Source organism: Nothobranchius furzeri, chromosome 7 (genome assembly GCF_043380555.1).
Source record: "Nothobranchius furzeri strain GRZ-AD chromosome 7, NfurGRZ-RIMD1, whole genome shotgun sequence".
Taxonomy (NCBI): Eukaryota; Metazoa; Chordata; class Actinopteri; order Cyprinodontiformes; family Nothobranchiidae; genus Nothobranchius; species Nothobranchius furzeri.
Window position 1 is genome coordinate 23,510,433 of NC_091747.1, and position 23,601 is coordinate 23,534,033.

The following is a 23,601-nucleotide window of genomic DNA, read 5'->3' on the forward strand; positions in this document are numbered from 1 at the left end:
TTGTCTACAAGTCACTCCTTGGTCCGACTCCTTATGGGTCAGAAGTGTCCTGGTTTGAGAGCTGCCTTCCAAATGTCGTTCCCCAGACTGAGAACCCAACTGGGTAAAAAAGTTTGTTTTGTTGCTACATTTTCTTGGAATAACCTTTAGAAGGAACAAAATATTTCAGAACTGATGTCATTTAGTGAATTTGAATAACTTAAAACAGCTTAGTCATCAAATCTTCCTGTTAAATTAGAAAAGTGGATAGGTTTTATGACAGACATGAGCTGTAACGGGGGATCATGTGCTCCTCTCTAGTCTTCTTGTGCGTCCTTCCTAGACTGGGTCCCTCTTGAAAATGACATTTTATACCTAAATGAGTTTCTTTTCACCTGCTTAAAAACAAACACAATAAATAGCTTTGAAGATGCCTGAGTTAACGTTTTACTAAGTTAATGTAACGAATACATTTAACTATCCAAACTAATACATTTAAATAACCTTAATGTCATTCTAGTTGTGTTGGATATAATCTATGGTTATTAACCATAAAAGCTCAAGTCATTATCAGCAATCAGACGCTATAATCTCTTTACTGGATGGATAGAAATTATTCATCACACGTCACGTTTATCTACATCAGATTAACATCTGAGATTAATTCTAATTTAAGGAGTCAGTCCGATTCAAGATGGCCACCAAAGATATTTAAACACAAAAGAGTCAGTTTAACAGATTTTTTTTATTGATAAAATATCATTAGAACCAAAGTTTTCTTTTTATTCAACACTTAGTCTCCGATTCCGCTCCAGTTCACCCTCTCATCTGAACCACGTTCTCTATAGATGCTGCAGGATCCGTTTTGTGCAGCAGGAAGTGTCCCTGAACCTGAGCGGCGCTGATCTCGGCGTGGGCCGCTAACGCTCGCTCAGCAAAGCGCTCTGCATCTGAGGTTGGTTGGTCCGGGTAGAACCGATGGAACATCTGGCTGAGTTGCCAGTGGGTGCAGAACCCGATGTACTGCTTCAGGTCGACACGTCCGGGTCGGATCAGCGCAGAGTCCAGCCTGTGTGAACGGGTCACAGAATGCTAATTATAGAAAACAGAACCAGATTAAAACATCATTTTATTCATTCATTCATTTATTGACCGAGTGAAAAGAACTCAACAAGTTCAAACTTTGATTTGTGATTGTTTTATTAGTTAAAGTGTTAGGGTGCACAACCGTAACCCGTACATTCAGCACCAGCTTTACGTTGGTTTAAAGAGACTGTACCTCTCAAAAGGGTTTGAGTTATGGGGGGTTGAACAGTAAATAAATGTTACTGATGTAGAGAAAATAAGAGGTCCACATGTGGGGCCCTGGGGTACACCTTTCAACACCAGGAGGAAGGAAGACAAGGAACCATTCCTTTGTTTCCAAGATGGCAGCCCTACCAGTCTATTGTTCATCTGTCAGCCCCGGACAGTTTTATGTTTTTGTCTGTTCTTTTACTGAATAGTTCCTTTCCGTTTGGTGAAAACTTTGAAGTAGATAATATAAGAAACACATTATATTTGGGAAGTTTTTGACTCGTGGAAGTTGACGGATGGACCTGGATTATTTCTCAACCTCAACCCTTGCTGCAGAGACAGTGAGGCCTGCAGCGTAAAGGTTGGTTTATGCTTGACGCGTCCGCGAGGTCCGCACGGCAAAACTACGTCATTTTAACAACCACGCCCCTCCACCGTGCCTCCGCACGGCCCAAAATTTCCGCAACGCGCACCTAGGAAAATCTCTAACCACGCGGACGGTCGGACGCGGAAAAACATGGCGGACCGGCAAGAACTAGTATGGCAGAGGTTCGTAAATACAGACATTTGTATGATTCAGCTCTCAGAGATCACCATGATCAACATGTTGTAAATAATTCTTGGAGAGAAATAGCTCGCACTGTCGGAAAAGACGAGGACGCTGTTAAAAATGCTGGAATGCCATGTTGTAAACAACAGTAATGTTTACTTCTACTATGGTGTAGTGATGGATGCATGCCGCAGAGCTCCATGCTGCCCCCTACAGTTTGGGAGAATATTGGCTCACCGCAGAGACAAGCCGCATGAACCATAAACGCTGTGAGTTGTGAAGCGCGTTCCATCCGCGAGCCGCATCACCAAGCGGAAAGTAAATGCGTCAAGCATAAACCAAGCTTAGACAGGTCCTGTTTGACCATATTCCTAGAGAACAACGGCCTGCTGTGTGGAGTGGCTGATCCCAAACTTCTCACAAACTACAGCAACCCACAAACTTCGACCATCTTCAGCCTGGATCCTTCTCGCCTTTACCTGACCTTCCTTTGTCCGTGGCTCATACCTTGGCTGGCCTGGTCGGAGCTTTTCACCATTTTTGGCTGTGGTCCTGCTGGTTTCTGTATGGCCCTTCCTGGATTTCTGTTTCTCTGCCTAGCTTTGCCTGTTTCTGGTAGCCTAGCCTGAGTTTTCTATCATCTTCGGACTGGATTGCTAGTCCAGCCGATTTGGCTTGTGTCTGCTGCGCCCGCTTGGATCCTGGCTCTTCTGTGGCTCCCATTACTTGGCCCTGCTGCAGTCACAAAGCCTGGTTCTGCTTTGACTTTCTGGGTCGGGTCTGTTTTTCAGCCACCTGGAGCTTTAGCTGTGTGGCTTGTCTAGCTGCCAAGTAGTTGCTAAATGCAACATCTCCTGGGGACAGAGTCTTCAACACCTTCCTAAGACCTGGATTAATTGCTGAACCTCTCACAAACATTATTCTGGTGAGTTGATGTTTTGTAAGGTAGGAGATTGTTTGGCTCTTGAGGATGTAAAGCCTGAAGCGCATTTCATCACACAAAGGACCCTTCCTGGACTATACTCCTAAACCCACCCCCAGAACCTGACAAAGCCTTAAACACCTTCCTGAAACCTAATTCCTGTGCATTTATTGCTCAAAAACAATATTCTGCTGACCTTGTGCTTTGTAAAATGAAGAATATGTTTTTCATAGCCTGGTTGTTTTTTCTGGCTGTTTTGGACTTGGGACCTTGTTGTGTCCCATTGGTCAACATTAATATGCTCAGAGTAAGGGACACTTTTTATGGCAGCACTAACTCTAACTTAGCTGGGAATAAACTACACCAACTCACTTTATCAGGTCTCACATTTGTTCATCTGAACGTGCGCAGCCTATTACCAAAGATAGACGTGGTCAGAATCTGGATTAAACCAACAGCTGCAGACATTGTAATCATTTCTGAAACTTGGCTGACTAAATCCATAACTACTGTGGATGGTACTACTAGGATATTAACATAGCTGGACACAATGTTTATCGCACAGACTGACCTCACTAGTTGGGGTGTAGCTATTTATAGCGGATCAATACTGAATGCATCAATAATCATGTCTGAGTTTATCTGTAAACAAATGGAGTTTTTGGGTTTAAATGTGGAAATTGCTAAATCACTTCTGCTGCTGGGTGCTATAGGCCCCATTGGCTTCCAAGGAGGCATCCTTTAAGCATCTCTTATCCAAATTAAATCATAATGAACTCCTACTGGCTGGCGATCCAACTGTGACTGGCAAAATGCAGTTTCAGATGAATTCAAAAGCTTCCGTGACTCCATAAATCTTAGCCAGTTGGTTAACCAACCCACAAGACCCAATCTTAAGAATCCTGATAGGTCCACCTTGATTCACTTTACTTTAACAAATGTCCCTCGTAAATTCTCATCTTTGGGCATTTTCTGCAATGACTTGAGCAATCGTGTTTTTCCCACATGCAGGAGCACTAAAATGCTTAAATCTAAATCATGCATCATGAAAAATCTTAAACAATTCAGTGAACAAGCTTATAAGGATTTGTCTTTGGTTGACTGGTGAAAAAGTCCAGGGCCACTGACTTTGCTCAGCTGATTGCTGTAAACAAAAATAGCTCTAAAGTACTGCTTAATGCCAGTTTACTCAAGGTCTGACTGTAACAACTTTCTAGCATTCTTTGAGAATAAAATCAAATATCAGGGCAAGTTTTTCACCCCCATCTACTGACCAAATTGGCCCATGCATTGTAGATTTTATTAGTTTATCCCTACAATCTGGCTCGGTACCATCTGTTTTCAAATATGTAGTTGTTTAACCTGTTCTTAAGAAAAAAACTGAACTCATCTCAGCCTAAAAACTACAGACCCATTTCTAAACGACCATTTATCTCTAAAATATTGGAAAAGGTTGTGGCAGATCAGCTGATGACTTTTCTGGAACTACACAGGGTATATACAGCAATCCTTAAGTAAAATTTACTACTTTTTAATACTTTTTTTTACTACCTTCAGAATTTTTTTAAAACCATCACAACACTAAATTGCAAGTGTTAATCAGCGACCTATTTACACATATTTTAACATATATAACATACAAAAAGAATAGACTTAGAGACTCACTGATGTTGACAACGTATTGCACATGTTTCTTTTACTTAGAAAATAAGCCAGGCACTTCTGTTCAGCGGTTCAGACAGTTGACCACGAGGCCTGAAATGATGCACAACGACCACTGAATATGACGTCATCATTATGTGACCGGATATGCTAAAGTAGGGCTGCTCGATTATGGCGAAAACAATAATCACGATTATTGTGACTGAAATTGAGATCTCGATTATTTAATACGATTTTTCAATTTATGTAGATTTTTATTTTTTTATTTTTATTCTGTAATAAAACTGCTCAGGGCACAATCAGGGCAAAAATAAACAAGAAACAAGATGATCACTAAAATAACTCCTGATTCCCAGTATAAAAAGACCAATATACTTATAGCTCATAGTTTATGACCCAAGGGCTATAGACCTTGGTTTAACTCATTTAAGTCTAACCAGTGCAGACCCAAATACCAATATCTTGCAAATACTGACAGCAAGAATTATACTGTGGCATTTATAACAAATACATGCAAATTGCTGTTCACTAAATGTTGCATAACATTTATTGAGTCATGTCAAGGTGCTGTAGGAGCGTGCACTAGCACTGTGTCCTCAGAGAGATTAGTTATTATTTATCAGCGTGAGGAACTTATTTCTACCTTATTTATAAACTATTTATTTACAAGTCCATCAGTTAATGTAATAATTGTCCCAACCACAGCTGCACCCCCACCCCCAACCCGGTCTCACAGCAATCGGGGCAAGCTGCACGTGTGTTTAGCGCGCCGCACGCGCACACTTAGCCGTTTTTAGTGGCTCAGGAGTCCGCAGGTGCGGTGTGTGTGTCACTCACTCTGGTTAATCCAACAGGGAGCCGGCTCCGAGAGCTGTCTTTAGCGACTGACACATCACTACATCGTTCCCTTTCCTAATGTCCTGAAGAACGGTCCGGAGTGCAGGCGGAGTGTTTAGCTAACCTGCAGGAAATGTCGACGACAGTTATCCAGAAAGTAGCTAAGGGTTACCAGAGATGTTTCTGAGGTGTTCGCTAGGTACTTTTAAGATTTAAAAAGTCAAGAAGGGGGTCTGAAAAGCTGTTAGAAATAGCGTCAAAGTCGCCAAGTTAACTTGGCAACACTGGGAGGAGCGCTTCATTTGCAACTCAAGGCAGCGCAAGTGGGAGGAGCAAATAATCGGCTTGTTTTATTTTTATAATAGTTCAAAACATTTCATTCGGAATATATTTCTATGTCGATGTTCAGAATACGACATCTGATAGTCTGAAAAAAATAATACCTAATTTGGAAAAAATAATACCTCTGAGACCAAATTTAACACTTTTAATGGCCTTAAATTTGACTATTTTTATTTATCACTTTTTAATACTTTTTAAAACCCCGCGGACACCCTGCTACACAACAGTTTTGATAAATTCCAGTCTGGTTTTGGTGAAAAGCGTTCAACAGAAACAGCTTTGCTTAAAGTTTCCAGTGACATCATGATGGCTGCAGACAACGGGGAGTTCACAGTGTTAGTATTGTTAGATCTTTCTGCAGCTTTTGACACTGTTGATCACCGCATCTTATTTAACAGACTTGGTGACTCGGTGGGGATCTCTGGAACTGTTCTAGACTGGTTTAGATCGTACCTTTCTAACAGAAGTTACAGTGTCTGTAGAAACCAAATCATGTCAGATTCTACTGACCTGTTCTGTGGGGCACCCCAAGGCTCTGTTTTGGGTCCACTGTTGTTTGTACATACACCCTCTTGGACAGATAATTGATTCTTTTCATAATGTCTCATGATAAATGATGATAAATGACCAGCACTTGTATAGCGCCTTTCAGAGTTAGAGGACTCCAAAGTGCTTTACACTACAGTGTATCTAGGGATGGGTACTGAATTCGGTACTTTTTAAGGTACCGACCGAATTCCACAGTACCGACCGAGCACCGATTCACTTAATTTGAAACGGTGCCTCGTTTCGGTACCCGTCCTTCACAACTTGCCTAGACAGCTGCGCATGCGCAAGAGCGTTATGTCATCAGTCGCTGCGAGCGAGTTGTAAACAGAACAATGTTAGCTTGATTTGTTAGCTTCCGTTTCACTAATGGTGCGTTCGCTTTCTCCTCGGAACTCAGAAATTCCAACTAAGTTTGGCTTCACTTTACTAAATGCGACGGGTGATTGGGTGAAGATGAAACCAGTGACAATGATTTAAGTGTGAGGCATCATCGTGTAAATCTGCTCCAGCAGTTAAATAAACTGTTTAAGATAACGTTAGCTTGATATGTTAGCTTCCTATGCCACCATTATCATCTAATGGTGCGTTCGCTTTCTCCTCGGAAATTCTAACTTCCCAGTAGGAAAAATCAATCGAAAAAGGACGGTAAAAGGAATGAAGATACACAGTAAATTTAATTCACAGTAAAGATGTTTGCTTCAGTTTAATTATCAGCTTATAAAACTACAAGGACGATGTTAAAATACAAACAGTTGTATGTTATTTATCGTGATATTTATCAAATGTGGTTATATATTAAGAAAAATATATATTTAATTATAAAAGAGAATTAAAAATATATTAAACACTCAAAAGTATCGAAAATTGGTACCGTTAAGTACCGGTATCGATTCGTAGGTACCGGGAATTAGTACCGGATCGATTCAAATGTCAAAGGTACCCATCCCTAAGTGTATCATTCATCCATTCACTCACACACACACACACACACACACACACACACACACACACACACACACACACACACACACACACACACACACACACACACACACACACACACACACACACACAGAGAGATGGTGATGAGCTCACGATGTAGCCACAGCTGCCCTGGGGCGCACTGACAGAGGCGAAGCTGCCGAGCACAGTCGCCACCGGTCCCTCCGACCACCACCAGCAGGCAAGAGGTGGGTTAAGTGTCTTGCCCAAGGACACAACAGCAGAATTCTCTGTCCGGAGCCGGGATCGAAACTGCAACCTTGCGATTACTGGACAACCCGCTCAACCTTTGGAATGATCTTCCTTTATCCTTACGACAGTCTGGACACTTTTAAAAAACAGCTGAAGACCCTTTTATTTAAAGCTGCTTTTACACAAATCTTTTGTTTTCTTCCTTTTAACTCAAATTTGTAATTTTTCATCTGTTTATGAAATTTTATAATTTAATGACTTTTTCTGATGCTAATCCATTTCATTAAGATTTTATGACTTTGTTTTATTTTGTTTTGATCTATGTGAAGCACTTTGTGATTCTATGTCTGTGAAAAGTGCTATAGAATAAAATTTACTTACTAATTGGAAGCAAATACTTCCAATTGCATGGACATTCTTCAAGAAGATTTTCATGGAAATTGTAAATAAGCATGCCCCCTTAAGGAAACTCAAAATCAAAGGACGATGAAATCCCTGGTTCTCCCCCGAGCTGTCAAATATTATCCATCGGTGTAATGTTGCATGGGCCAAAGACAGAGAAGGAAATCTGCTCTCTGACTGGGCTACCTTAAGGCAACTATGAAATAAATGTACCACTCTCATCAAAACGCCAAATCAGACTGTCACTTATCTGTCACAACTGAGAACCTAAATTATCCACTAAAATTTTGGAAAGTGATAAAGCAAATCTCATTTATTTATGAATCACTTGTCATACAAGTGCAGCTCAAAGCGCTTTACAATATTAAAAACACACAGCAGTCGGTTTCCCACCCCACCCCTCCCACACAGATGAGGTGTTTATGCTTAATTGGATTCTTAACTTTTTAACAAGCATTTTATCTCATCTGGTTCAGCTTCTACTGGAACACCGACTCCCACATGACCCCGGTGCCTCTTTTAACTTATTCCCGTTTACTGTAGAGCGCGTACATACGATTATTAGAGCTCTGGATCCCAGAAAACCTTCTGGTCCAGACATGATGGAACCCCATTTTTTGAAAATGGCTGCTGATCATAGCAGAGCCTCTTTTTAACCTTTCTATCAAAAACAAAAAGCACCATCAGTTTGGAAGTCTGCTTTTGTGTCTCCTTCACTAAAAGGTGATGACCCAGCTCTATTACTAAATTACAGACCAATATCTACTTTGTGTGTCCTGGCAAAAACTAGAGACTCTAGAGAGTGAACAATTAAAAGACTATATTCAAATGACCGTCTCTCAAGTCAGCAATCAGGTTTCAGAAAAAAGCTCAGCACCATCACTGCAGCTACAAAGGTGATCAACGACGTACTTGTTGCTCTAGATAAAAAGCAGTACTGTGCTTCTCTTTTTATTGATCTGTCAAAGGCCTTTGACCCTGTAGGTCATGCTGTTTAAAAAAACAGCTTCTCTGATTGGGACAGTCTGAACATCATGGTTCACAGACTACTTGAAGGACAGAACTCAATGCGTTAAATGTGATGGATTGTCCTCTGAATGATTGAGTGTCTACAAGGGAGTACCACAGGGTTCAGTTTTGGGACCCCTCTTGTTCATTATGTATATTAATGACATAGGACAAAACGTGTTGGATGCTAATATCCAATTTTATGCTGTTGACACAATCATTTACTGTTTTGGAACATCCCCCACTAAAGTTGTTGAATTCTTACAGAAAGCTTTTAATGAGGTCCAACAAACCTTTCTGCAGTTAGAATTGGTCCTCAATGCTGACAAGACTAAGCTAATGTTGTTTTCAAACTCTAAAAAAAGACCTCTAAGTATGCACTCAGTGATAACTCTTGAGGGAAATATAGAGGTGGTCCACACATATACCTTGGTGTCTGGCTCCATGAATCCCTCTCCTTCAAGCCCCATATAGAAAATCTTGTGAAGAAACTCAAACCGGGTTTCCTTTCTAGAAATAAACTGTTTTTCTTTTGAGGCAAAAAACGACTAGTTACTGCAACATTTGTCTATTCTGGATTATATGCCTCAGCACAGTGTCTTGGTACGATTGATGTGGTCATCATGCCTCGCTGAGGTTTATTACTAACTGTAGACCACTGACCCATCATGGTGAACTGTATTCTCCAGTGGGATGGCCTTCTTTGTCCACCAGGAGGTTGGGACATTGGTACACTTTCATATATAAGGCCATGCTTGGATTACTAACCACCTACATCTGTAACTTAATCTCACGGAGAAGTGCAACTTCTCACAGTCTGCGTACAAACAATCAGCTGTTACTGTGGTCCTTTTGCTCGCACCGAACTGGGCAAACAGCTTTCGTTCACTCTGCACTTCTGCATGAACCAGGCTGCAGGAAAACTGGAAATTAACAGAGTTTATCTCCTTGACTACATTTAAAATCTAAACTGAGACCTTGAGACGGATTCCCTGTGTTGTAACTGCCTTCTGTAACTTAGTACATAACATGTCTGTGTAACAGAAGCATTTTGTAACTAACCTTTTCTACCTCTTAGCCAGGACTCCCTTGAAAATGAGGTTTTTAATCTCAATGGGACCTTCCTGGTTAAATAAAGAACAAAATAAATAAATAAATAAACCATCAAACTGAAAAAAATGTTCTAGTTAAAAATTATTCATGCACCAGTCGAACTGATGGGCCAATGACGCCAAGATGATGCCCCCCGCAGAGGAAAATACCTTTGTTCTGGTTTTAAACTAAATAAGCAGCAACAGAAACTCTCACCAGTCAGTGCAGTCCCACCAGAGCTGCTGCTGTGTGTCCCACTGCATTCTGGGATTTATAGGATGGTTAAAAACACAAATTGCTGCTAGATCAAAACATATTAGGAGCGAACTTTGGACCGCTGGCCTTAGGCTGGACATATAAATAGAGAAAATGGAATTTTGATGATTTCTGCTCACACAAGGTGCCACTCAAAGCTCCATTGCGACTCAATAGATGCATTTAGGAAACACATTTGTAGCTGAAAAGAAGTTTAAATTAAATGTGCTCATAATTTTCCTACCGGTCTATGAAGTTTGTGGTCATAAAAACTATTCGAGCCTCAGATGAAGCGACTCCATCCAGTGAGTTGAGGAGTCCACTGAAAGTCAGTCTTCCCATTCCCTGATAGGCCAGTGGGTCTGAGGAGCAAAAATAAAAACAGTTATTACACAGAAAATCCTCCCTGAATACAGAGAGAAGCCCCAAGCCTTTGACTCACTCTCCGTTGGAAGTAGCTCTCGGCTCACAAAGGCAGCGTCCACATCCTCCAGCAGGACGATGCTCTGCTGCGGTGCCACGCTCAGCAGGTGATTCAGACGGTCGTCTGAAAGCGTTCGGTCGCTCAGGCTCAGCAGGCAGATGCTGTAGCCCAAATCACCTGCCAGCGCAGTGCTGAAACACAAGACCCAAAGAGATCCCTGAAGTCTCGGTCACACACACACACACACACACACACACACACACAAAAAGAGGACAACGGCTAATGAACTCACATGAAGCTGCTCTTCCCACATCCTGGAGGACCGTACAGCAGATACCCTCTCCTGTAGGGAATACCTGGGAGCACAGAAAGTCCCTTTGACCCAAATGCTCAGCAGACAGACTCCCACCCGCTGATTAGGACCTCTTTACCTCGGTCCGTGTACCACTTTGGGTTTCCGATGAAGTCCTTCACGTCATCTACGATCCTTTCGGCCACGCCGGTCTCCAGAACCACTGAGCTCAGGGGTCTGCGTCGCCGTGGAAACCCAAAGGGCCTCCACTCTGCTCCCATGGCAGTGTACATCACCGTCCTGCCTTCCTCCTGCTTCAATGCAAGTTCTCGAGCTGGAAGACAGAATTCACACCAGAGCTGACTCTCTTGTCCTCAGAAAAACAGGAAACTAAAATAACAAGACGGTCCCCGTCTGTTTGCACCTTCTTGTAAGATGTTAAAGAAGGTTTGTCTGTCTCTGCCCAAAGCGGTGAAGGTGACGGACTCCCACGGAGTACCAGTATGAAGATCAACCATCTGCTTCTCTCTGGTCCGCTCCACTCGGATCCATTTCCTCCCGTACCTGAAGACCACATTGGATCACTGTGACACAAGTTGAGCCTTTCATGAACAGACACGAAATCAGTGCATTCCAGCAGATTGGGTTTATAAAACTAAGCTGACCAGATGATGTGGTTTCCTGGGCTCGGGTGGAAGTCGAACTGAGTGTGGACCCGTCCGCTCTCATGGGCCTGGTAGGAGGTCTCCACGCTGAGGTGCTGGGTGTGCCTGGCATGCTTGGTGATCCAGCTCAGCAGCCAGTGGTAGCTCTTATCCCGGCTGGGAACTTCCAGGGTGATCATGTAGTGTCTGCGGAAGAAGATCATTCCCACCTGGGCACCTTTCCTAGCCACGGCCAGCGCTGTTCCGATCCCAACCAGTCCAAAACCAGCACCGAAGTACGGGTTGTCCTTCAGGCTGTCCAGAAAGTCCGACAGCGGCATCGTTTCTGCTCCTCATACGTGAAATTAGATTCTATAACATTAAAACACCGCGTAGAAATGAAAAGTCATGTTAGACCCGTAAAACACTCAGTTAAACTCCTAAAATACTCATGTGTTACAAATGAATCAACAGCAACCTCCGTTTCCTGTTGTCTCGTCAATAACATTCCGACTACACCGCAAGGCTCAGAGCAACGTTCCTACTGTTCTAATATATATATATATATATATATATATATATATATATATATATATATATATATATATATATATATATATATATATATATATATATATATAGCAGTCCAGCGGTGGCTAATCATTTTTTGGCAGCCAGTCTATTTATGGCACAACACCGGGATTGAAGGAAGGGAAAAGCGATGAGAGCCTCGACTGGTGCAGAGATTTTATTTCTGTTCATCTGAAATTACTTCTGATGAGGTCAACCATCAGACCGTGAAAACTGTACAAACGGTTAAATGAACAATGGTTACAGCAACTCAAAAACTAAACAAAAAAACACATCTTAATCACAGGAGCAGTAAATCATATACCTCGCTCCACTTTCCCAGGGGCTGCAAATATCAGATCCTATTGGGATGCTGTGTCACACAATACATAATCTCTGGGCTGGGCACATAAACCAACCAACATACATCAGTGCATGGTCAAAATAAACTCAATATTAATGTTCAAACATTTGTTAAACATGCACCTCCATTCTGATGGTTTGTTTGAGGCAAAGTTCCATGTCCTAGCTCAGCCGGGCGTGTTTCCTTGCAGAAAGTTTTTCTTTGCCAACACAGCCGTGTTTCATATGAACTAATGAGCAACTTCTGGTTTCACCAAGCCCCCACAATGCGGGTCAAAAATTGAAGCAAACCCGGAAGTAGCAAAAATTGCAGTTCCGTCCTCATCCGCTGGGGGCTGGTGTCAGAAGCGAGCAAGTCCTCCTTGACTCCCATGTTAAAAATACCAATTTCACAGCAGAAATAAACATGTTTACAGCCTGGCTCCAAAACATGTTTTTGGTTTACATGATCTAGTTTACACTCATGACAACTCTGAGGGGGGTGAATTTTTTTCTCACTCTTCTGTTTAAGTGTATTAAAAGCCTGAAATTCTGTATAATTAATGAGCATCAGACCCACGTGACCACAAAGCTAGCACTAGGGAAAGGCCTGTAACAGGATGAAGGTTCTCTAATTTGTGGCAAAGGTCACATCTACCCAGCTGGGTCAAGCTGGGTCAAACAGTACTTTTAAATCCACAGATTAACACAAGGAGCCACGTCTGCAAGATCATATCCATATCTGCCCAAGATCATATCACCTATCTGCTGCTGTTCCATCCCAGGAAGAGGACACTTCAAGTCACGATGATACTAACTAGAAAAATTGCATTTATTGCACAAATGCTGTTTGAATGCTGGATAGCTGAAACTGTAAGCTGAAGCTGCTGAACAGCTGAACTGAAGCTGAAATTAAGCAAAACTGTCAAAATGAGCTGAATGTCTTGAAAGATGTAGAAGCAAAAAGCACCAACAAGCAAATAAAGCACAAAAAGTAATTGAATAGAGAAAAATAATGCTAAATAGCAAAAAAAAAAAAAAAACTTTAATCTGTGAACATTGTATAAAAATCTGGACAGTTTAACTGTTATTTCAGTTTGCCAAGTTTAACAGTTTAATCTTTACATTTAGCTGAACTGTGAAATTAGCAGTGTATGCTAAATTTGGTAACTGATTGCTGAAGTTGTTGAATAGCTGAAGTAAGCTGAAACTAAGCTAAACTGTCAAATGAGCTGAATGTAGTGAAAGATGTGAAAGCCAAAAGCACCAAGAAGCAAAAAAAGCACAAAAAGTAAGTGAAGAATCAAGAAAACTAATCCTAAATAGCAGAAAACTCAAATCTGTGAACACTGTTTAAAAAAATTGGACAGCTAAAATGTCTAAACACCTGTTATTTCAGTAGGACTAGTTTCACAGTTTTATTTTTTACATTTAGCTGAACTGTGAAATTAGCATCATATGCTGAATTCAGAAACTAATTGCTGAAGCTGAAACTAAGCTAAACTGTTAAAATGAGCTGAATGTTTTGAAAGATTTAGAAGCAAAAAGCACCAAAATGTAAATAAAGCACAAAAAGTCAAGAACGGAGAAAACAATCCTAAACAGCAGAAAACTGAAATCTGAACATTATTTAAAAATATGGACAGCAAAAAGGTCTAAACACTTGTTGTTTGAGAAGGACTAGTTTAACAGTTTAATTTTTATATTTAACTGAACTGTGAAATGAGCAGCATAAGCCGAATTCAGAAACAGATTGCTGAAGTGAAGGTGAAACTAAGCTAAACTGTCAAAATGAGTTGAACGTATTTAAAGATTTAGAAGCAAAAATCACCAACAAGTGTCATAAAGCTCAGAATATAGGTGAAGAATGGATAAAAAATGCTAAACAGAAGAAAACTTTAATATTTGAACATTAATTAAAAACTCAAAATTTGAAATGTTAAACAGCTGGCATTTGAATGAGAATAGTTTAATGGGTACATTTTTACAATTGGCTGAACTGTGAATTTAGAAATATTTGCTGATACCTGAAACTGATAGATTAACATATGTTTAGATTTGATATGGGATGGATGAATGGTTGGATGAATGAAATGCCAGATGGTCTATTGGATGATGTTAGATGGTTTATTGGATGGATGGATGGATGGATAGAAGCATGTATGGATTTATATTTAGATGGATGGATTCCATAGGCCAAGCCGATCGATTTGATATCTCACATGTGTGGGTGTGTAATTCCATTTAGCCAGAAGATGATTGACCTCTCTCAACCAATCAGGAAGCTGGGAGGGATCGGGTAACTTTCCCACCTTCTGACGGTCAATCAAATTGAACTTAAGTATGTTGATACAGTTGTGTCTAAAATGTTGTTAAATGTTGTTGCTAAGCATGTTGCCATGGTAACAGTATCAAGTTAATACAAGACTCTTGAGACCAAGCAGGTTGAATTGATGTACCATCTGTGTGGGTGCATATTTCCTTTTTGAAAACTCTCAGCCAATGAGAGACCAGCGAAGGAGGAGGGGGCGGTTCCTGCCTTCTGACTAGTATTAACATGTCAGCTATGCTGCTAGTTTTAATTGTATAGAGCTAAGAAAGATAAGAAAAAGCAGTATGTTATAGGCTCAATATTAGGCTTTTCACATTCATTTCAATAAGACTTGTTTGGGGATATACTTATGCACTTGTGTTACCATAGTAACAGATAACGCATTTAAAATTGAATACAAGATTCCTGAGACCAAGCTTGTCGATTTGATGTGACATATGTGCGGGTGCACCTCCACCTGCTCCGACCAGAATAGCTAAAGAATAAATGAAACTGTAACCAGCTAACGAAGACTCTACCCTGAGTCATTGATTTCTGAAGTTAAGACTAGAACGTCCATCTGCCAGACGCTTGACAACCGTGTACCCAGGACAACTCTGGACCAGACGATCAGACACTTGCGTCTCCCCTACCAGACTGAGTGTCATCTTGGATGAACACATCCTCCTGATCTCCGGATCCACAAGAGGGTCTCCTGTTTGGGTGAGGTAGAACACGAGAATGCGTTTGATGCCGTTTTCTCTCTAAATAACTCAGTTAGCCGCAAAACATCATTTCATCCAGAACGCTTCCAACTCTCTGTGAAAGAAACCTTCTAATAACCTCATTCACGCATCCAAACTCGTATTTTTCATTTAGCTTCCATTCAGCCACAGGTTTGATTTTAAAACAAGTTTAATGCCAAAGCTGTTAACAATTGTCATGAAAATTTCCATCCATGAATTGTCATTTTATAATTGTCGTTTCAAATCTTTAAGTTTAAAATTGTTAGTAATAAATTTCTTCATTTTTAAACTTGCCTCATTATTGAAATGAAACACAGAAAAGGTATAATATTTCTGGTTATTTGAAAGCAAAGATCCTAGTTTCTGATTAAAAATAAATTTTGCTATTAAATTTAATTATCTAAATTAAACGTTAATCTATGGATTAAAATTATATCAAACATGTTGTTGTATGAACTTAGATCGATATATAAGTATCAGGGATATTTATATATATGATATAAGCTTCATAGGTTAATCTGATTGGTCATTTTTCGGAATCTCCACTGAATAGCAACAGAGGTTTTTTCAGTATGCAGATAACTCTATAGGCCTCAGTAGAGCCTCGGCCTCACCTGAAAACTGTTCGGTCATTTTCAGTCTCTCAACTTAGACCATTAGTTGTAGCGTTTGTGCGTTCTTTTTGGATATTATTTGTGCAATTGTTGGACAAAATGACTTGCTGTGGCATTAATTGCACTAATAAAGCGTCCAAGGAGTCTCCACTTCATTATTTTCAGTAAGTAAAATTATATTTATGTATTTTAGGTCACTGCCGCTCTTGCACTAGCTGAGCTTAGATTTTAACATGTACTGTTTAACCATGAAATTTAAATGTAATAGGGTAAAGCCCAGTGCATTTAACATAATGCTGCACTTTAGAAAATGGGTTGAAATATAACATGTTGGTGGAGCTGGGTTCCGACCAAGCCCCCACAATGCGGTTCTAAAATTGGTCCCAACCCGGAAGTAGCAAAAATTGCAGTTCCACCCTCATCCGCTGGGGGCTGGTGTCAGAAGCGAGCAAATCCTCATGCATGTTAAAAATACCAATTTCACAGCAGAAATAAACATGTTTACAGCCTGGTACCAAAACATGTTTTTGGTTTAAATGATCTAGTTTACACTCATGACAACTCTGAGGGGGGTGCATTTTTTTCTCACTCTTCTGTTTAAGTGTATTAAAAGCCTAAAATTCTGTATAATTAATGAGCATCAGACCCACGTGACCACAGAGCTAGCTCCGTGGAAAGGCCTCAGTAGAGCCTCGGTCTGGCCTGGAAACTGCTCCGGGATTTTAAGTCTCTGTGTTTGTGTATTCTTGTTTGGATATTATTTGTGCAATTGTTGGACAAAATGACTTGCTGTGGTATTAATTGCACTAATAGAGCGTCCAAGGAGTCTCCACTTCATTTTTTTTTCAGTAAGTTAAATTAAATGTATGTATTTTAGGTCACTGCCGCCTTTAAACTAGCTGAGTTTATCGAAGTAGCTAGCTAACTATCATTTTAACATGCAGCATGTACTGTTTAACCATGAAATTTAAATGTAAAATACGGTAAAATAATTAATAGGGCATATGTCGATGGGTACAAGGGTAAAACCCAGTGCGTTTAACATAAAAATGGGTTGAAATATGACAGAGAGACATAATAAGATACCTTTCGTCAAACATTTTGACAGGTCTATTGTTCTTTGACCTTTTTGACCTTTCAGTCCTATTGTTCATTTTGACCCTTGACCTTGCCCCCCTTCCCTATCATCAATCAAATGGACAGGTGTATTGTTCAATGACCCCCTGACCTTGCCCCCCCCTTCCCTATCATTAATCAAATGGACATGTGTATTGTTGAGCGTCCAGATGGCTTAGACCCCCCACGCCTCAGCATCAATGGCGTATTGTTGAACGTTCAGATGTCCATGATCCCCCACGTCATAGGCTAATGTGTGAAATATAACATGTTGGTGGAGCAACCCCTCCCTTCTGAGTGTATTCCTGTAGTGTTACCCCTAGCATAACTCTTTAAAAGCTCAGATTGTGTCCGAATGCTGAAAAGCCGACCTCTAAGAAAAAATGATGAACCACGAGGAGCTGAATGAAGCACCAAGCCACGAGGAAGAAGTGTATATCTAACATGACATGGGTCACTGACAGTGGATGAGTGCGGCCTAACTGCTGTGAATGACAGCCCCACACACTGATCAAGTACTTATGAAATGGTTGTACGTCTCCTCAAAGTTAAAGAATCTGACTGTAGAATGGGATGTGTCTGCTTGCTCTCGAGTGAGTGGCAGAAGCTGAAGTCAATGCAAGAACTTTTGCAGCCTTTTGCTGAACACACACAAACTCTTCAGAGTGACACATTGTCTATGTCATTAATACTCCCTGCTCTCTTTGATTTACTCAGCCATCTGGCAGATGTTCACAAAGTGCTTTTCACCCAAATATTAGATATTTGGATTTCGTATGTTCAGTCTTAAACTTTGTGTTTAAATGTGTAAATATTTACATGCAGCTCACTGACACTTTTTGACCAGAACTAAAACTATTGTGTAAAACTTTCTGTCCAGCAGCACATCAGGCTGAATCATCAGAGGCTGTAAACACACACACACACACACACACACACACACACACACACACACACACACACGCACACGCACACGCGCACACGCACACGCACACACACACACACACACACACACACACACTTCTCTAAGAAGTAAAAGGATTACATTCAAACATTTGTCTTTGACTAAACCATTCAAACATTTGTCACACTTCACAAAAGCAATGGTGAGCGAAGATCTAGGTTCACCATCCTAAACCATTTATTGTTCTGTTGTAAAGCACCCTGCATACTCAAGCCTATAAGAATAAAAGTTGATCCTTACCTCAGCGTGACGCTTTTAGTCGACAACTCACAAAGCATTTGACTTACTTATTGTTCTGCAGGTGGGCTTGTTTGAAAGCGTGCCAGGAAGTTGGTCAACAAAGAACTGGTTGAGCTTTCTTAAAGCTCATTCTAACCAAGTTTGCACGGCCGGCGACTTCTCACAAAGCAATTGACTTCCTTTTTTGCAGGTGGCGGGAAAGTTGTAAAACAAAGAACTGGCTGAACCGACAACACACAAAAGCAAATGACTTACTATTGTTTCAAAGAGCTATTTAGGTGAACAGCATCCTTTGGTTCGTCATCATCAACACTGAAAGCTTAACCCCTCGCCTCCAGCCTTTAGTGTCACATTTTGTGACATTTTGTTTTCATTGTCACACACACACACACACACACACACACACACACACACACACACACACACACACACACACACACACACACACACACACACACACACACACACACACACCCATCCCCTTGCTTCCTGCCTTAGAGAAAGGTTTGATCCTTTTTGTAGGACCTATAAACGGCTGAATTAAATAAAAAGCAGTTTATGAGGTTTGTTTTTTGGGAGAGGGGGATTAGTAAAGTCTCGGAGCAGACGTACCTCTGGTCAAACCTTCTTTATCAAACCTTTAATGTCTTACCTCTCAGAATAGTTAAACTAGGACACATGCATGTCGTAAACTGATTTACACACACGAGTGAAAGAGCTGCTTCATTTTATCCAATATTAAGGAAACATAAGCGATTTCAGGAAGAAATGTCCGGTACAAAACCAGTCCGGTATTATTTTTTGGATCGTAAAGGTTTTTTTATTTATGCTCTGGGAAGTTTTGAAGAAGCAATGGATACGAGTTAAACACACACACACACACACACACACACACACACACACACACACACACACACACCTTTCAGAAGACTCTCTCTGGGTTACCAACTCTAATCAACCATTCAATCATTTGTCTCCTTATACAACAAAGCAAATGACTCTGTATTGTTTATAAACATTTTTTTTCGACCAATCGCAACCATTTTCTATTCAAGATTTTTTTAAACAGCGGTATAAAATGTAAAACGCATTTTCGGAGTCGTGATTTGAGGTGTAACAAGCTAAGATGACGGGTAAGTTTTTAACTTAAGATGCAAATCTTTTTTTTCTCTTTCTGGTTTAACATCTTTATTTTTCAGACGCTATTGTCATATCGGACGGCGAGTGGGAAGAAATTCCTATTGAGGAATTAACTTGTAAAACACCGATACCTTACCCTAACCCGCTGGATGATTTGTCTAAAATTAACCGTGCGGTCGACAATCTGAGTGAGTGGATTTTATAAATATATACGTAACGTTCTTTTCTTCAGCTGAGAAATATCTCACTTTACAGAAAAGGAGGGGGTTCAACCAGGGCTGTTGCTAGCTATTTTGGTGCCCTAAGCACAAAGGCTTCGTGGTGCCCCCCCCCCCACACACACACACATACAGAAAAAACAACACAATAACACAGTATGTGCAAGCGCTTCACCTTAAATTTTCTTTAATTCTCTTGTATGCACAAACTGCTTATTATTTTCCAAAAAGTAGGATTGATATTTAGTGTGTGTGTGTGTGTGTGTGGGGGGGGGGGGGGGGGGGGGGTCATTTTGCCTTGGCCCCCAAAATATCTTGAAACGGCCCTGGGTGTGTGACTGAGTTTTGAAGGTGATCTGAATTATATCAGATGTATAAATATTGCATGTGTGTAACTTATTGTTTTATACAGGTAGAAACGTGTAGTGGAGATAAATCTACCTACATTTTACTTTTCAACACTTTGTTTTGTTTTCTTGTTTTTATTGAACTATTTTCCTGTCCTGTCTGTCTCTCATCTTCCTGCATCTCCTCTAAACTCTCCAGAAAATCTGCTGCCTGGATTTTTACTTTTTCACCTCATCAGTTACTTCTGAGCAGATCAAAGGGATCTCCTGACCGCAAAGCGGAGTGCACGATTCGATGCTGCATCAGTGAGGTGAAATCACCGCAGGTGATGAGCTCTGCAGTAGCGGAGCGCCAGGCACAAATAAGACAGAAAGTGGAGAACATGAGCGGACATGAACGATCATGTGCTAATTATAGTTTTTTTGGTTGCGCCACTTTGAGAATGGGCCGTGCGCTGGAAGCAGCTGCCTGGATCGCTGCGCAATAACGCAGCGCTGTGCCGCTCTCTGCGCTCTCTGCTCAGAAGAGTCCATAAATGATGTAATATAGGTAGAAAACTTTTTTCCGGCTCCCCTGGATGTGTAGGACATACAACTCCCCCATAATTCGATCCCTGCTCCTGGATGAAAAGCCGGACATTTTCATCAATAAGAACCCCCAGTCCGGACGTCCCGGACAGAGTGAAAAGTGGACACGGTCCATCTCCTTTCCTTTTTGTATTGTTTTCTCTCTGTAAACATGCTGTTAACTTGCTTTGCACATCTTCTAATTGAAATCTGTCTTTATCATATATATATATTATTTTTCATAAGCTTGCGTTTGGTGCCCCTTCCCCGGCGTGGTGCCCTACGCGCTGTGCGTGGTGTGCGTGTGCGGAGCGCCGGCGCTGGGTTCAACCTTACCCCGGAAGTGATAACTTTTATCCAACCACGCCTCCATCCACCAGCCAGGAACGAGTTAGCTTACGTTCAAAACAACCCAGCCAGACCGTCAGATCACACGCGAACGCGAAAGCTGTTCGTTACAGGACCATCACACCACAGACGATCCTCGAAGCTGGTAAGTGATTACAAAATAGCGATTAATAAGTCAAAGATGTGTCGTTCATATTTATCGTTTTTATTCTCCAGAGCAACAGCCGACGGCCTACGCAGCCCCAATATCTCAGCCCCCACCACCTCCACCTCCTTCTCCTGCGCAGACGGATGGTAACGATAAAAAAAACTGATTAATAAGTCAAAGATGACTCGTTCACATTTACCGTTGTTTTTATCCTTTCAGAACAACATCCGACAGCCTACGCCGCTTCAATATCTCCACCCCCACCACCTCCTCCTTCTCCTGCACAGTGTAAGATATATAAAAAGGTGTTTATTTACTTCAAAGATGATTCGTTCATATTTTTCCTTGTTTTTATTCTTTCAGATCAATCCGACAGCGACTCTGAAACCGCTGACCGTGCTCCTGAGCAGCCAGCCGGTAAGCTGTTTCACAAAACCGCTCTGCAGCGTATATTAAATTTTGAAGTAAAAAGATTATGTTTTTTTTTATCCTTTCAGATGAAGAGGAAGAGAACGCCCCACCTCCTGCACCCGTACAGAGTAAGTTATATATTTATATATATATAATTTATTAAAAGCTCGTTCATTTTATTTATTTTTATTTATTTTTTCATCAGAAAAACGTATTAAGAAGAAGAAAAACAACCGTCTTACACGACTTCAGCGGTTGAATCGTATGAAGTTGACATACTTATTACTGCAAGTCAACTCCGGCCTGGTCGATGTTGTGCAGCAAGTTTTGGGTTTGTAAAAGGAGGAGGACGACGCAGATTTTTTTTCTTCATTTTTAGTAGGTTTTTATTGTCTTTTGTATCATGAGTGAAAATTGGTTTGATGAACTTTCAGATTTGTTTGAAGTAGATGATGAATTGTTAGATAGAATTCTAGCCAGCCAAAATCCTTCAGAGGAGGAGGCCGATAATTTGGTGTTAACTGACTGGTTTGATTTAACCGGACTGAGTGAAGTAGATGAATTAGCTTCAGATAGTGAGATTTTAGACGATATTTTAGCATCCCAAGCCGTTTCAAACGAGGTCGATCAAATTCTATCAAATTCAGATCCGCCTTCATCAGAAGCAATAAATGGAATTTTGAGACAAATAGAACACCAGCAGTGTGGAGGGGTCATAAACGAGATCGATCAAATTCTATCAAATTCAGATCAACCATCTCCACAAGCTGTAGATGAAATTTTGAGACAAATACAACACCAGCAGATCGGAGGGAGCGTAAACGCAGCTTTTAACCAGCGTGAAATTAGAGAGAGAGTGTCTTTTCAAGCAATCAACGACCCAGCCGAGTTTTATATTAATCTGATGGAAATATTAAGCAGGTTTGCTGAAAGAGGAAGCCAGATCGCACGTCCCAATGATAGGGTACAGTTTGAAATTAATACTTTGCACACGGTGCACCACGTTAATTTTAATTATGACGGATCAAATATGTTAAATCAGCTTCAGTATTTACTGGATCGATTAGTCCAATCTAATGAAGCATTAGAGGCCGACAACGAATTTAATTTCAGACTGCAGGTGATAAATAACCCTTCTGGCGGCGGGAAACGAAAAATCGAAACCATTCTGGATCACGAATTAGTCAATAAAAAACGAAACCATCTCATTTGCCCTCCAGAGGCCAATCAGCCGTTGTGTTTTACGCTAAGCATAGCCGGACTGTTAAATCCCTCAGCGAGAGATACAGAATTATTGAATGTGGCTAAAAATATTCATCAACAGTCAGGGCTTCAGGAGCAATCAACCGTTTCATTTAGCGACGTGATTCAATTTGAAAATATTGTTCAAAGAAAAATAATCATTTTTTACAGATCCGACAGAATCATTTCTAAATTTGAAACAGATTTTAGCGATCAGTCAAATCCGTTGTTCATTTTGCTATTGAATCAACATTATTACGGCATAAAAAATATTAAAGGTTTCTTAGGAGCCAAATATTTTTGTTCATGGTGCTTTATCCCTTATAATAACATGAACGGACATCATTGTAAATGGTTCTGTCGCGTGTGTAATACCGATTTATGCAAACGGACAGAAACGTCTCTCATCACATGGTTCTGATTGTAATTGAATATGCCAAAATGTAATATGTTTTCAAACTCACAAAACACCTGTTTTCAGGCCTCAAGCAGACAGGGCAGTTTCTCCTTGCAAAATGTTTAAAAAATGCACCATTTGTAAACAAACTTATTACATCGCTATGGGTGGAAATGGCTCACAGCACGTTTGCTCAGCGACCAAATGCATCGTTTGCAAACAGTCGGTGGTCACGGATGATCATCGCTGTTTTATTCAGCTTGAAAAAAAAGATGACGGTTTAACGGAAAAGGTTATTTATTACGACACTGAAACGTTTACGGATCAGAACGGTGTGCATACACCTTTTTTAATCTGTGCAAAATGCGATTCAGGCGATGTTTGGGAGAAATTTGGTTTAGATTGCATTAAAGATTTTATTATGCAGATGCG

The 23,601-nt window shown here is 40.7% G+C and overlaps 1 protein-coding gene across 2 annotated transcripts; it reads right to left on the bottom strand.

Annotated features, from left to right (window-relative positions):
- Positions 1–705: 705 nt before the first annotated feature.
- On the bottom strand, positions 706–12,672 carry bcs1l (BC1 (ubiquinol-cytochrome c reductase) synthesis-like). Of its 2 annotated transcripts, XM_015976205.3 has the most exons (9): positions 12,505–12,672; positions 12,344–12,419; positions 11,470–11,820; positions 11,229–11,368; positions 10,944–11,138; positions 10,805–10,868; positions 10,531–10,703; positions 10,333–10,450; positions 706–1,048 (listed from the first exon to the last, which is right to left on the bottom strand). In XM_015976205.3, the coding sequence occupies exons 3-9, from the start codon at positions 11,787–11,789 to the stop codon at positions 796–798; spliced, it is 1,263 nt and encodes a 420-aa protein (XP_015831691.1). In that variant the 5' UTR covers positions 11,790–11,820; positions 12,344–12,419; positions 12,505–12,672; the 3' UTR covers positions 706–795. The 2 variants fall into 2 exon arrangements, with proteins under 2 accessions (XP_015831691.1, XP_015831692.1); XM_015976206.3 differs by lacking the exons at positions 12,344–12,419; positions 12,505–12,672 and adding an exon at positions 11,927–11,943.
- Positions 12,673–23,601: the final 10,929 nt, after the last annotated feature.

What these genes read in the sequence shown, in the direction of transcription:
- bcs1l (XM_015976205.3), bottom strand. Translation starts at nt 11,789, where the DNA reads ATGCCGCTGTCGGACTTTCTGGACAGCCTGAAGGACAACCCGTACTTC. An exon ending in CCAGGAAACCACATCATCTG is followed by an intron (nt 11,369 to 11,469) that starts GTCAGCTTAGTT and finishes TGTGGTCTTCAG; the next exon opens with GTACGGGAGGAAATGGATCC. An exon ending in TGTGGGAAGAGCAGCTTCAT is followed by an intron (nt 10,704 to 10,804) that starts GTGAGTTCATTA and finishes CTTGTGTTTCAG; the next exon opens with CACTGCGCTGGCAGGTGATT.